We start from the raw sequence: 15,055 nt of genomic DNA on the forward strand, positions 1-15,055 counted from the left end.
AGTAGCTGTGGAAGGTCATATACAGGCACTGTAATACACACGTGACCATGGAAATGTGAGAACCAGATATTTTGCTTCTTTCACTATGAAGAAAACTTCAGGGGGGTTCTAGGAGCCAGTGAGTCTAGTCCTGTGGACTCCACCACTATAACGAGTACTTTAATCTAATAACGGACAAATGAATAGATTCAAATCAATTTATAGCATGATTCTGTAGAAAACACAGACTATAACAGGTGTGTTACTTTCATTTAAACAGGAGACAGGATGGGAGTGAAACTGCTGGACACACAAACACATTTTTAGATCATTCTTCCTCCCACAGGAGCAGGAATATTCTGTGTTATGTGGTTGAATGTAAATACAGAAAAAACAGAAATCATTGCCTACACAGGTCATTTCACTGCAACATACAGACAGCTCTCTTTTAGCCTGGTCATATGAGCTATTCTACAGCTAAATCAGTTACTGTTTTTAGGGCAATCTGAACACCCTGCTGTGGGCAATGAAGCCACATCATCTTCACCTTCCTTTCACCTGAAACTGACTCATTATCTTTGAACATCAAAAGAATGATTTTATTTTATCTGCACTACACCCCATTAAGAAGCGTGTTAATAAATTAGATTAGATCTGAGGATCATTAACTGTTAAGTGAGCTCCAGGACTGGAAATGACCTTCTCATGAGGAAATTAGAGAAATATTATTCTATCGTGGTGTTTTTCTGGGTGAGAATGGGTTAAATGTAACGGAGCGAGTGACTGTAGAGTCGTGAGTGGAAAAGGTGAAATAAGGATTTATTTTGTAATAGAATCTAAGCTAAAATGCCACAACAGTAAGGAACAGAAACGTTTGTGGTGATGTAGAAGGATGTAAACAGTAAAGAAAGAACACCATGGTCCTGTACCTTGAGTCCCAATACACTGGCATTTGCCCTTGTTCCTTTTTTAAAAAAAGCAGTACGTTCTCAAAGGTGTGAAATCTGCAAAAGGTGTTCAACATTATTTCACATGCTTTATTTGTTGTAATCTTTACGTGACAGCGATTCACTGACTGAATCAAACCAGATGTTATTTCTGTTAGGGGTTTCATTTTATTTATATATTAATTTATTTTTTTAAATTTTCGTTTCCTCCTCTTCGACTCTGAGGGAGCTGTTCCCTGGTGGTTTAGTGAAGGTCTGGTTTCCCTCGATGAAAGTCTTCACGCTCGTGCGTGTGTCTGCAACAGGCAACATTTATTCACTCTTTAATCAGAAGAACTTCATAAAGGAATCACTTTATATTTACTATTATTTCTATAAAATAACACAGTCATAACTAATACTGAGTAATCAATAGCACTTATTTACAGCAGAACACTTGATAGGGGTTAATTAACTAATGAGAGTGAATATAACTGAATATTTGAAAGTAAACACTGACCACTAGTTTGTATTTAATAAATAATTAAAAGACAGAATAGATTTAATTTAGCAATTGATTGTAAATCCTGAGAAGTGCACTACTCTTAATCAATAACTGATATTTGTTCATGAATGATTTATAACTGATCCTGAATAACTGATATTAGATATTTAAACATAAAAACTGATATTAGATTCTGAATAACTGATTGTATTTGATGTATTTTCTAAAGTAAACACTGAATTATTCACAGTGCTGCTGTTTTATCGAGGGTTTATTATTTGCCCCACACCCCAGAGCTTGAGGGTTTTTTGCCCCTTGAGCTGACACACAGCACTGAGTACGGTGACCTCAGGCTCATGTGCAGCTGCTTCAGAACATCCAGTGTTCTCTCATGATTTCTATGGAGAACAGCAGCTGGATTCACTAATGATGAGAGCTGCAGGTCCAGGACTGAGAACGGAAGAGAAACTGACCTGGGTCGATGCGTCCGGCGTCCAGCAGTACATCCAGCAGGGTGGAGATGGTAAAGACCGGGTGGAGGGTGATCCCCTCGGACTCGAGCATGTGTCGTCCTCCCTGCTCTCGGTCCAGCAGCACCACGGCATCCTTCACCTTTAACCCCTCCTTCTCCAGCAGCCGAGCCGTCTCCAGCACACTGCTGCCACTCGTCACCACGTCCTCAACGATCAGACACACGTCACCTGCTTTGATAACGCCCTCGATCTGCTTCTCCCCTGAGAGGAGAGAGACATCTCAGATCAAATAAACCAGCGTTTCACCCAGAACCTAAGGTATACATTTGTCCTCAATCAAAACTATGTACATGTGGTGTCTCTATGACACTGTTTGAAGAGTTTAATTTATTCTGAGGGCTACATGGCCTTTTAAAAAAATTTATATAAATTGAAGTTGTTTCTGCTTTTGAATCAAATTTCACATGGCAGCGTTCACCTTGAATCCACATTGGCCACTGATTTGGTGCTCTGAAACCAAGCCATGCCCACCGCGCTAGCTGTCTGAGAGGTGGTTGCTGAAGCACTGACTCCAGCTGCAGTCCAGTCTTTGTGAATCTCCCCCACATTTTTGAATGGGTTTTGTTTCACAGTCCTCTCCAGGGTGCGATATCCTTATTGCATTGTGGGTCTGGAGGAAGAGTGGAGAGGCACAGTCCAAGCTGATTGAGTCTAGTGTGAAGTTTCCACAATCAGTGATGGTTTGGGGCAATGTCCTCTGCTGGGGGTCCACTGTTTTATTACAAGTTCAAAGTCAGCACAGCCACCTACCAGGACATTTTAGAGCAGTTAATACCTCCCTCTGCTGACAAGCTTTGTGGAGATGTGGGTTTCATTTTCCAGTAGGACTTGGCACCTGCCAAAAGCACCAACACCTGGTTTAATAACCAGTGACACTGTGCCTGACTGGTCATTAAACTCACCTGATCTGTCCCCCACAGAGAATCTATGGGGCATAGTCAAGAGGAAGATGAGACGAGACCTAACAATGCAGACAAGATGAAGGCCACTATCAAAGCAGCTTGGGCCTCCATAACACCTCAGCAGTGCCACACCACGCCGCATTGATGCTCTGCTGTTCACACCGTCTATAAAAATAAATGTGACCTACATCCAACATTCTGAACAGATCATGTAAACTGACCAGAAGGGAACGTCCATAAAAAGCAGTTTTGTCTTTGAACTGAAGAAATGGGACCAGACTGTTTCACTGTACAGCGCTTTATCACAAAAGACATGTAGGCGTTTTGTTTTTTTTAATAAATTTGTTCCATGGAAACAGAACACTAATGAATAAATCATTAACTGGTTCGGGCAAAGAGTATTCTCTCTTGAGAACAGCGTCTGCTAAATGCTGAAATGTAAATCTGACAAATAATCACATTGGCCTGGACTACGCTGTGTGATGAGGGAAGAGCAGAGTGGAGTTCCTCATCGTCTCACACTGTCCCTGTACTGTAGAAGTATAATAAAGAGATGAATGATTACCATAGTCACCGGGCTCTTTTCTGCGGATGAGCATGGGGCATTTGTTGGTGGTGCTGATGACGGTGGCCAGCGGCAGAGCTGTGTATGGGACGCCACACACACAGTCGAACTTCACTTCAGCTTCTTTAGCGTGCTTATACAGCAATCTGGACACCTGAGAGAGAGAGTGAGTGTGTTTGAATAAGAGAGTGTGTAAAGACACACTGTATTTGCCTCTTAGAGTGAATGGTTTCAGCATGAAACAATATAAACACAGCACAAAAACGTATGAAAATTTGTGAATGGTAGATTTCTTTGAAATAATGCTTTTTAGCAATAAACCTCATACCGTTGGAGCATGTTCATTTAGCTTTAAAATGGTGACACATTTGTAAGGAACCTGCATTTGAGGGATGAGCAGTAGAGCTGAGGCTTGTCATCATATTTTTTTATATACTGTATACACAATGGTGGTACGGTGGCGCAGAAGGTAGGTGTCGCAGTCACACAGCTCCAGGGACCTGGAGGTTGTGGGTTTGATTCCCGCTCCGGGTGACTGTCTGTGAGGAGTGTGGTGTGTTCTCCCTGTGTCTGCTTGGGTTTCCTCCGGGTGACTGTCTGTGAGGAGTGTGGTGTGTTCTCCCTGTGTCTGCTTGGGTTTCCTCCGGGTGACTGTCTGTGAAGAGTGTGTCGTAGGAAACAATTTTGTTACTTTGTGTTTGTTGACAAATATCCTTAAATGATGATTAGTTAAATTAGCATACTCATGGTGTGAAATCCTGTACCCTATATGCATTTATATGAATGACTAACCAGCATTTACATTATGAATTACTTACACATGTAGTTAAACATTTTTGCTTGATCCTGCACTACTAACTCATATGAGATGTGCACTCCAGGCTTTTGACACACTGACATCATAGTGTTGGTCACGGAGGCGCTGATGTGTAGCTTCTGTTTGTGGCCTTGAAGTGTATATTTCTGACTCCCTAAATTTTAGTCTCTCGGGAAAAGAGGGCTGAGAAGAGAGGCCCATGGTTAGCCTGGCCAGATAATGAATGTCTTCGAGGTCACAACAGGCACCTGAATATTGCACGTGAAGAGCTGAGTACTAACACGTGAAATTATGCATATTAATATACGCTAATCTGCCAGAAACGCCTCACCACCAGGCTATACGTCATCTGGGGTATAACTGTTGGAGTCAGACCTTGAGAGGTCAGAGCTTCACTTGGGAGGGGTATCACACTGTTCTCAATGTGTTAGTTCTCCTGGATCCAGTATTGTTAAATAAATACTTTGATTTGCTTTGAACTTCACTCGACTGGTGTCTGCGACTCTCTCGTAACGGACACGCCTCCCCTGAAGAGGGAGGGTGTATTTTGGACCTTTTTGTTATTTTCTCATAAGTTGGTAAATTTTAAATACTCTGAGAACTGTCCAAAGAACATTTTTATCTTCAAGTGTCGTGTGTTCTCCCTGTGTCTGCTTTGGTTTCCTCCAGGTGACTGCCTGAGGAGTGTGGTGTTCTCCCTGTATCTGCTTGGGTTTCCTCCGGGTGACTGAAGTGTGGTGTGTTCTCTCTGTGTCTGCGTGGGTTTCCTCCTGGTGCTCCGGTTTCCTCCCACAGTCCAAAAACACACATTAGTAGGTAGATTGGTGACTCAAATGTGTCCATGAATGTGTGATTGTGTGTTGCCCTGTGAAGGACTGCCCCCCCCAGGTTGAATTGCGCCAAATGATTCCAGGTAGGCTCTGGACCCACTGCGACCCTGAACTGGATAAGGGTTACAGATAATGAATAAATGGATTAATGTATACAATCCTTGTGAATATTTTTATATAAAAAAGGAAAAATAGTAATATTATGTTCAAATAAATATTCAAATAGCAGAAAAGCAGGCATGGATCAGAAAACATTTTTGATGTAATTTTTAAAAGCTGAGATTGACATAAAGGTCTTAATTTACTGTTTGCTGACTTCAGTCTTTATTGATAGACTGATATTCCAGTCTTTTGGAGCAGATGAGAATGAGAAGCCAAAAGATGGAATGTGTCTTAGGGACTCTCAGTTGGAGTTACCTGGAGGACCACCGTTGGCTCAGTATAAAGCATTTAAAATACGTAAACCCTGTAACACACTTCTGAAAGCTATATTCTATTTTTTAAATAGGTCTGTTATAAATAAATCTGTTTTCACAAATTTGTGACGAGGTTCACAAGTCCAAATGAGCATGAAATGTGTTGGTCCTTGGGTGTACTTCATCATAGGCCTGAAATTGGGGCTGTGAGTCATGTCATTTAATTCTGACACCCATCTTTCATAATTAAAAAACTGAAAATAAAGGAAAGCTCACAAAGAATCTGTTTTCACAAATGTGTTACAAGGTTTACATGCAACACATAGGGAACCTGATGTACAATCAGCTTTCAGAAGTGTTACAGGGTTTACGTATTTAAATACCTTATACTCGTGACTTTTATTTTGAAAAGACGTGTCGTTAAAGCGCTTAACATCTTGTATCAGTAAAAACATTGAACGCCAGTGTGTGAATAAGTTCACAACATGTAGTAATTGTATTGAAATAGTCATTTGGCGAGTACATTGTTATTTTTAATAACCAGGATATTCGTGAGTGAATGTCTGGCGAATATCGAACGCTGAGCCAACTTTACTGCGGTTGGAGTTTAGTGTTCGTTGTTCGTATTTCGCCATCTAGCGGCGACAGAATGCAACTAGTGCAGCGAAAATGACTAGGTGAAAGAGAAAATCCTAATCCTTTGTATCCCGGTTGTGTACTCTGTTTTCACTCGTATTTTGGTGTCTGAATTTCGTCTATCGAATTTGAGCAACTTCGAAATATATTGTTTGATTTTTTTCAAGTTTGATTTTTATCTGAATTTATTAACATTGAATAATAACAGTGACTAGGGTGACCAGATCTGAGAGACAGAAAAAGAGGACACGTCTGGGGGGGAGGTATGCTGTCCTTTATTTGCTACACAAAACATGGGCATTTCTTTTTTAATTCATCCGAGAACTTCCATTTACGTTTCGGCATAGCTGCTCGAGATGAGGGTAGGTACCTGAGCTTTGCCTGAGGTAAACAAGGACTACTGACGTGCAGACTGACCAATTAACTGTTTACAGAGAAGGTTATCGACCAATAACGGTAGCTCTAAAGTCAGACCGTCCAATCAGAAAGCTTTAGGCTACTTCACCACGCCCCCTTCTCACTCAAACGAACCAATCGGAGTAGGGGAGGGCGGGACTAGTTTGTAAACGAAACTTCTCGAAGTTCTATGTAAGCTCTAGAAAAACAAAATGCCGGACGTTTGTGAAGTTCCGCCCGGACATTTTTTTAAGTCTAAAAAAAGAGGACGTGTCCGGGTAAAAGAGGACGTCTGGTCACGCTAACAGTGAAAACACCACATTCTCCACAAGCTCTTACTCTGACTGGTGTGTGTGTGTTTGTTAGTGTTACTAACCTCTATGACTAAATCTGGGTAAAAGACGGTCTTCCGGAGGTCGAAGTAAATGGGGGAGAGAAGTCCACTCCTCAGTTTAAACTCCCCGAGCTTCACCGCTCCCAGATCGTGGAGCTCCAATAGCAACTTCTTGACATCCTCCATTCCTAAAATAGCGATAACTAACGACGTTTTGGCGGGTTTAGGAAGTTATAAATACGTTACAGCTGTGGGTGGGGCTTGGGTCTATAGGTTTTTATTGGATATTCGGGTTGCGCCCCTCCCCCTGCTCAGTTGTAGTCTACAAAAACAAGTCTAGCAACACACTGCAACCTTTAGTTTTTTAAAATATGTCTTTGTTAAATTTTAATTATTTTTTTAAAATTACAAATCGCTACTGTGAGACATCCATATGATATATACATGTGTTGGACAATGAAACTGAAACACCTGTCATTGTAGTGTGGTTTAGTGAGGTTTCATGGCTAAATTGGAGCAGGACCATATGCATCCAATGGTTCAAACATTGTGTCCTGAAGGTGGTGCCATGTATCAGGATGACAATGCACCAATGTGTTTTCCTCCACCAGCATCACGTAGAGACCTGGCCACTATCTAAAACTGGTTGTAGTCTATAGGGACATGTCTGACCAACATACTACAACCAGATATTTTTAAAATATATCTTTGTTACATTTTGATTAATTTCTTAAAATTACAAATCGATGCAGCGAGACATTCATATGATATATAGAACTAAAACTGGTTGTAGTCTAGAGACACATCTGACCAACATACTACAACCTTTGGTATTCTTTAAATACATCTTAGTTAAAATTTTTTATACATTTTTTTTAAAGTTAAAAATTGCTTCTGTGAGGCATCCGTATGATATACAGATCTAAAATCAGTTGTAGTCTACAAAGAGACATCTGACCAACACACTACAAGCTTTACCTTAATTAAATATGTTTCTGTTTAGTTTAAATTAATTTTCAGTTAAAGGAATCACTACTAGGGCGGCACAGTGGAGCAGCAGGTAGGTGTCGCAATCCCACAGCTCCAGGGACCTGGAGGTTGTGGGTTCAATTCCCGCTCCGGGTGTCTGTCTGTGAGGAGTGTGGTGTGTTCTCCCTGTGTCTGTGTGGGTTTCCTCCAGGTGACTGTCTGTGAGGAGTGTGGTGTGTTCTCCCTGTGTCTGCGTGGGTTTCCTCCGGGTGACTGTCTGTGAGGAGTGTGGTGTGTTCTCCCTGTGTCTGCGTGGGTTTCCTCCGGTTGTTCCGGTTTCCGCCCACTGTCCAAAAACACACGTTGGTAGGTGGATTGGCGACTCTAAAAGTGTCCGTAGGTGTGAGTGTTTGAGTGAATGTGGGTGTGTTGTCCTGTGAAGGACTGGCGCCCCCTCCAGGGTGTATTCCCGCCTTGTGCCCAATGATTCCAGGTAGACTCTGGACCCACCGCGACTCTGAACTGGATAAGGGTTACAGATAATGAATGGATGGATGGAATGCCTAATGTAATATATATATCCATAGGTTCTTAATGTAAGAAATTGTTATTATGAGACATTAGTATAGCATTCATTCATTCATTATCTGTAACCCTATCATATCATATGGATTTATTACAGTAGTGATTAGTTTAACTGAAAATTAATAAAAAATGAACAAAGACATATATTAAAAAACTAAAGGTTGTATTACGTTGGCCACGTGTCTCTGTAGACTACACTTTTTGTTTTTACATTTTTAAGTAATATGGATGGATTGCTTCACAGTAACAGTTTATTTGCTATAAATGCACTACATGTCTATGTTTACAATGTTTATTGATTAAAACTAAATAATCATATGTATAAAATTGATTAGGTTAAGGTTAGCTGTTGTGTGTGTACCTCCTGTTTGTTGTACGTTAAGTTTTGAGTCTTTATAAGTATCACTCATCCGCAGCAAATGACAAATCCTAGTTACTACAGAGATCCACTCAATACTGGGGAGCCCTAGTCCACCTTCCTTTCTGTTATGAAACTAAACACATCTTGTTGAATGAGAATTTAAACCGATCCACTTCCTGTTTTATTTTTCATCTCATCCAAAGTACATTTTTAAGCTACTGCTGCAATCTCTGTGACAATAAACCTCTTCTGTCACAATCCAAACCCTTCTCTATTTCACTCACTGAACAACCATAATATAATCACACCAGTCAGGACAAAGGTGCTTTATTGACTGAACACACACACACACACACACAACTCTAGATTAGACTCTAAATGAGGACGTAACGGGCTGAAAAAACTACTCTCAGGTGAAAAGGTCATCACCGGTGACATTCATTGGCCAATTAATCGATTCATTTATTGATTCGTTGATCCAGACCGACCACAACAATGTTCAGGTTAAATTAGGTCCAGAAGATGACTGACTGACTGAATTAATTCATTATTGTACAAAGATTTGTTACAATCTTCAGACCTTCTGAATCGGTTCCCCAGATTCATTGAAAAGAGTCTATTCAATAGGGAAGTTCGGTTCATGATTCAGAGGAATCGACTCGGAGCTGTACTAGTAGAAGAAGTTGTCACTGGTCGTGTGACTGCTGACTGCGCCACTTTTAGCCTGAGGTCCGTTTTAATCCCGATTTAATCGCGTTTTCTGTTTAATAAAAATGAAGCGGAGAGTTCTGCTGGTGTCTAACTCCACTCTTCACGGAGGAGGATATCTACAACACTGTCAACAACAAATTAAAGACTTCTTCGGAGAGTAAGTTTCATTTACAAGCAGTTTATTCACCTGGAAATAACGGACTCTCTGGATGGTCTCAGGGTGGTGACTCAGAGCGGATCCATGGTTTAATCTTTAGGATAAAGTCAGATCTACAGCCTTGATCTCCTCCTCCACTTCAAACAGTCCTCTGTAATAACAGCAGCATTGAGAACTGGCTAAAACCATTCCTCTCATTGAATGCTTCATTATTCATTTTAATAATTCAGTCACCTCAGAAATCATTCTGAACACGAACTACACACCACTTAAAACCACCTCCTTGTTTCTAAACTCTCTGTCAATTCTCTCAGCTCCACTGACCAAACAGGAGCTCTTTGCAGTTCTACAATTACAGACTGCAGTCCACCTGTTGCTCTGCATACTTCATTAGCCCTCTTTCAGTCTGTTCTTAAGTGGTTCTTCACCCACAGAGCAGGTGTGATGTGATGCTGGATCATTCTCAGCGCTGCAGTGACACTGACGTGGTGGTGGTGTGTTAGTGTGTGTTGTGCTGGTGTAGAGTGGATCAGACACAGCAGTGCTGCTGGAGTTTTTAAACCCCTCAGTGTCTGGACCGAGAACAGTCCACCGACCAAAAACATCCAGCCGACAGCGTCCTGTGTCTCTGATGAAGGACTAGAGGACGAGCGACACACACTGTGCAGCGACAGATGAGCTACTGTCTCTGACTCTACATCTACAAGGTGGACCAACGAGGGAGGAGTGTCTCACAGAGTGGACAGAGAGTGGACACAGGGTTTAAAAACTCCAGCAGCACTGCTGTGTCTGATCCACTCTACACCAGCACAACACACACTCACACACCACCACCACGTCAGTGTCACTGTAGCGCTGAGAATGATCCACCACTCGTACTGAGTGCCTAGGTTTGTCGGGAGGGATGTTAAGCCCTCAGAACTGGGCTGTGGAACAGTGGGTGTGTTCTCTGGAGCGATGTAGCTCCATCCAGTGCATTTGAGATTAGAGTTGAGATGAGTGGATGGAGAGATGGATAAAGTTAATGAATGAATATCTGTGTGTTTGTTTAGGAAAGTGGAGAGGATTCTGTTTGTTCCGTACGCTCTTCACGACCGGGACTCCTACACCAAAACAGCCAGAGACAAACTCAGAACTCTGGGTTAGACTCTTATTTACTCCTCCATTTTGTTTTCTTACTATTTATTCATATTAACAGTCTTCAACGGTCTCTCTCTCTTTCTCTTTCTCTCTCTCATTTATTTGATCTTTTTGGTTGTGTTTCTCCAGGTTATGAAGTGGACAGTGTTCATGAAGCTGCTGACCCTGTGGATGCTGTGAGGAAGGCTGAGGGGATCTTTATTGGTACAGACCTCATTTACACAGTTTAAACTGTTGGAATCAGTCAGAAATTAAAGCAACACTAAGTAGTATTTTCAACTAAAAACAGAGCCTCTGTTGTTACTCTGGGCTGAGCACTGTAGAAACTGCATTATGTAACTTTTGGAGGACGGTAGGAGACAACACCCCGACCGTCCCCATGATTTCAGGACAGTGCTGTAAAAGTGAGTCACAGTCTACAGCTGTAGGGGGAGCTCAGGAGCGAAATGACCCAATCTTACACAGTGTTGCTTTAAATGTTTGGGAATGTTTGTCTAGTACAGGAGCATTGTAGCATTCCCACAGTGAAAGCCACAGAACTGAGAAGCACCATGGATTGTAGCCAGTGATTCTGGGTAGACTCCGGATCCACCGCGACCCTGAAATGGACAAGCGCTTACAGACAATGAATGAATGAATAAATACATCAGAAAATCCTAAATAATAAAGTGAACGAGAGAGAAAACACTAGGACATAATTCGAGTAATCATCCATCACTACTTTACACACACACACACACATCATCAATCACTACTTTACACACACACGCACAGCAGTAATGCCACAAAATGAGATCAGATAGATGTGTGTACTCATTCTAATGTGATGATGGTCCTCTAGGTGGAGGGAACACTTTTCGTTTACTAAAAGCGCTGTATGACAACAACCTGGTGACAGAGATCAGGAGGAGAGTTCTCCAGGTGAGTGTCTCTTTAAAAAATACCCAGACTTTTGCATTTGGCTGTGTATTTACCTGTAACTGAAGTGAATGTGGGCGGCACAGGGGAGCAGCAGGTAGTGTCTCTGTCACAGCTCCAGGGGCCTGACTGTCTGTGAGGAGTGTGGTGTGTTCTCCCTGTGTCTGCGTGGGTATCCTCCGGGTGACTGTCTGTGAGGAGTGTGGTGTGTTCTCTCTGTGTCTGTGTGGGTTTCCTCCGGGTGACTGTCTGTGAGGAGTGTGGTGTGTTCTCCCTGTGTCTGTGTGGGTTTCCTCCGGGTGACTGTCTGTGAGGAGTGTGGTGTGTTCTCCCTGTGTATTATTAATATTATATAATGTTATAATGTGTGTGTGTTTGTGTTTAGGATGGTGTTCCGTATATGGGTTCGAGTGCTGGGAGTAATGTAGCCACCATCAGCATCAACACCACTAACGACATGCCCATCGTTTACCCTCCCTCCTTCTCCGCGATCGGCCTCATCCCATTCAACATCAACCCACACTACCTGGACCCGGACCCAAACAGCAGGCACATGGGGGTCAGTAACGACAATTAAACACTATCTCACACAACTAATATTCCCCACAGCTTTCAAAGAAAGATCACTGAAAAACTTAAAAATGGTCAGACGTTTCTCCTGTCGTTGCTCAGCCGCCTGAAGTCAGGGAACACAGATGTAATCAGTGGGTGTGAGCGCCCCTCACTGGCTCCCTTCCCTCTGCTCACTGTGGTGGCTATAATGAGCGTGTGTGTGCTGATGTGATAGATACATAAACATCTTTCAATTAAAGATAATTATGATGCTTTCTAAAGTAAAACATCATTAATCTCTGTAATAACGAAAATATAACAGATGTAATGCAGTGCTCCCTTTTTATTTTACTGACCTCAGAACACAGTGGAACACATTTCTGTTTCTTAATGAAACGTCTGTGACCTGCTTTGGTCAAAACACCACAAGGATCAACCCCACAGCAGTGTCCTTCCCCTGTGTAAACAGCCCCTGTTCAGAACGCCCGCTTTCAGCACCTGTTCCTTTAAATGATAATGAGCCGCTCGCTGTTCACCCCGACCCCGAGCGCACAGCAGTGAGGAGCGAGGAGCAGAAGCTCTGGTTTTTAGCCGTTTTCACTCTGTTCTCTTTCTTCTCCGTTTTTACTCAGTGCTCTTATTTCTCCGCGCTCGTTGTGTCTGTTTTGCTGAGTTTAACCTCGTCTTTGTGCTCTCTCATAAACACGGGTCCAGCGCTGTGATTGGACAGACTCATAAGTGGGTGGGGCAACGATCAAGCCTCTGCACTTGTCATCCGAATCCGAGCCGAATCAGAACGGGTCGTTTCTGCTGTGGTTTCTGAGGTTTTGTTTCACAGTGTGTGTGCAGGTGGACTCCTGATTCACAACTGAATGTGTTTAGTTCAGACCTGTAGCTGACTGCAGGTGTTTGCTTTGTGTTTTTTAGGAAACCCGTGAGCAGAGGATCGTTCAGTATCACGAGGAGCTGGACACACCGTGTGTTCTGGTGAGTGACCACTGTGCAGGGCTTGGCAGAACATCTGGAAATGTTTTGTATCACGTATACCTAAACACTATGGATATTAAAGACAAACATTCAGCCTGAAAACTATAGCTCTCTTGTTAGATCTCGATGAGCCGTTCATTTATAACTCCTTTATCTAATTTTAGGACTTGTGTGTTTTAGCTCTAATTAAAGCCCAGATGTAGAAACGACTACAGGATTCACGTTTTTGTCGGCCGTGGGCAGTTATCTGCGATGATGTGTGTTTCAGGGTCTAAGGGAAGGCTCCATGCTGCTGGTGGAGGGGAGTAAAGCCACGTTACTGGGCAGCACTAAGGCCAGACTTTTCCAAAGGTAACATCCAGCAGAGAGAACAGAGCAAAGAGCAGAGGACAAAGATTTCAGACTTTATCAGAAACCACTGATAAACCTCTGATATCTCCACTCACAGCAGAATACACACCAGCATCAAACTCAACACACTCTTATCACTTCACCCTGTTTAACCTCTGACCCGTGGCTCTTTGGAAGACGAGGAGAAACGGTCTGTTTCTCAATGTGCTCTTGGGCATTATTATTATTATCTTGTCTTAAAGACGCTAACCTCCTCTGGCCTTCGTCACGTTTCAACACCAAGAACCGTTAAAGAACCTGGATGTTCTTGATCCACTCCAAACAGCGAGGATTCGTCGGATGGTGATTGGCCTCTGAGTAAAAACCTTTAACTGCAGCGTCGTGAATTCACTGTTTACAAAGCGATCGCTCAGGAACACTCCTCTGAGTCTTAGATCACACGCCTTTCTTCGTGTTGTTGCTTTTGAGAAACAGACGCTGTGTTAAAGTGCTAACTTTAACCTTCCCATCCACACCACAGTTGCGTTAAGTAGATGATGATGATGATGTAGTATTTGGTCATGATTTGATGAAGTTATTTGTGCCGTGTGCTGATTTGCAAAAGCATCCTTTATATTTTTGCCTTTTTTTTTATATTTAAAACAATATCATATCGAAAAACACCCACTCAGACCCACTTCTGTCCTCACGGCTTTAAAGTGGATGTAAATGAACTCTCACTGAAAGGAAAACGATGACGTGTACTGCATTAGTTCTCAGTGAATCCTCTGAAGGTTGGAGAATAAAACAAGTTTATATTCAGAGCGTTAAAGTCTTAAGGATCTTTAGACTGTGAAAAGACCTCACTATGCTTTCAGTATTTAGCTCAAAACGTCTGCAGTGTTTTCTAATCTTTCTCTGATGTTTTTCAGGGGGAAGCCAACCACTGAATATGAACCAGGGAGCGATCTGAGTTTCTTACTGAGAGACTCTCACTGACACGCTACTCAGCAGTGACCCCCCCCCTCTCTCTCTCTCTGTGTGTCAGGGTTAACACTGAGAGAACAGGGGCTTTTAAAGATCCACACTGAAATAAGTGATTTTACATTTTCTAATAAAGCCTTAAAACTGTGAAAAATGCAGAAACTGTCTTCAGGGTTTTAGCTGCAAGCTTTGTCCTAAAGTGCTACATAAAATATATCATCAGCAATTATTACAATAAGAAATGTCTTCTGCATTTAACCATCTGTGGCAGTGAACACACCACACACACTAGTGCACTAGGGGGTGTGAACACACCACACACACGCGCACTAGAAGCAGTGAACACACACACACTAGTGCACTAGGGGCTGTGAACACACCCTACACACACACCAGTGCACTAGGGGCTGTGAACACACCCAGAGCATCGGGGAGCAGTTGTGGGTTCAGTGCCTTGCTCAGGGGCCCCTCAGCTGTGGACTGAGGAGGAGGACAGTGCTGTTCCTTCACTTCCACTGCCCT

At 42.5% G+C, this 15,055-nt stretch overlaps 2 protein-coding genes across 2 annotated transcripts; one reads left to right on the plus strand and one right to left on the minus strand.

Annotated features, from left to right (window-relative positions):
- Nucleotides 1-400: 400 nt before the first annotated feature.
- LOC136663948 (uridine 5'-monophosphate synthase-like) lies at nucleotides 401-7,067 on the minus strand. Its single transcript, XM_066640919.1, has 4 exons — nucleotides 6,882-7,067; nucleotides 3,411-3,564; nucleotides 1,884-2,144; nucleotides 401-1,222 (listed from the first exon to the last, which is right to left on the minus strand). Exons 1-4 carry the CDS (start codon nucleotides 7,023-7,025, stop codon nucleotides 1,119-1,121), a joined length of 663 nt encoding a protein of 220 aa, XP_066497016.1. The 5' UTR covers nucleotides 7,026-7,067; the 3' UTR covers nucleotides 401-1,118.
- A 2,326-nt stretch (nucleotides 7,068-9,393) lies between these two features.
- si:dkey-69o16.5 (Alpha-aspartyl dipeptidase-like) lies at nucleotides 9,394-14,824 on the plus strand. The gene is made up of 8 exons (XM_066686070.1): nucleotides 9,394-9,622; nucleotides 10,675-10,763; nucleotides 10,892-10,966; nucleotides 11,604-11,683; nucleotides 12,066-12,239; nucleotides 13,160-13,219; nucleotides 13,488-13,570; nucleotides 14,482-14,824. Exons 1-8 carry the CDS (start codon nucleotides 9,528-9,530, stop codon nucleotides 14,546-14,548), a joined length of 723 nt encoding a protein of 240 aa, XP_066542167.1. The 5' UTR covers nucleotides 9,394-9,527; the 3' UTR covers nucleotides 14,549-14,824.
- Nucleotides 14,825-15,055: the final 231 nt, after the last annotated feature.

The sequence above is a fragment of the Hoplias malabaricus genome, chromosome 12 (assembly GCF_029633855.1).
Source record: "Hoplias malabaricus isolate fHopMal1 chromosome 12, fHopMal1.hap1, whole genome shotgun sequence".
Classification (NCBI taxonomy): domain Eukaryota; kingdom Metazoa; phylum Chordata; class Actinopteri; order Characiformes; family Erythrinidae; genus Hoplias; species Hoplias malabaricus.

What these genes read in the sequence shown, in the direction of transcription:
- LOC136663948 (XM_066640919.1), bottom strand. Translation starts at nt 7,025, where the DNA reads ATGGAGGATGTCAAGAAGTTGCTATTGGAGCTCCACGATCTGGGAGCG. An exon ending in ACCCAGATTTAGTCATAGAG is followed by an intron (nt 3,565 to 6,881) that starts GTTAGTAACACT and finishes TCTCTCTCTCAG; the next exon opens with GTGTCCAGATTGCTGTATAA. An exon ending in CGCCGGACGCATCGACCCAG is followed by an intron (nt 1,223 to 1,883) that starts GTCAGTTTCTCT and finishes TGCCTGTTGCAG; the next exon opens with ACACACGCACGAGCGTGAAG.
- si:dkey-69o16.5 (XM_066686070.1), top strand. Translation starts at nt 9,528, where the DNA reads ATGAAGCGGAGAGTTCTGCTGGTGTCTAACTCCACTCTTCACGGAGGA. An exon ending in TCAGGAGGAGAGTTCTCCAG is followed by an intron (nt 11,684 to 12,065) that starts GTGAGTGTCTCT and finishes GTTTGTGTTTAG; the next exon opens with GATGGTGTTCCGTATATGGG. An exon ending in TGGACACACCGTGTGTTCTG is followed by an intron (nt 13,220 to 13,487) that starts GTGAGTGACCAC and finishes TGTGTGTTTCAG; the next exon opens with GGTCTAAGGGAAGGCTCCAT.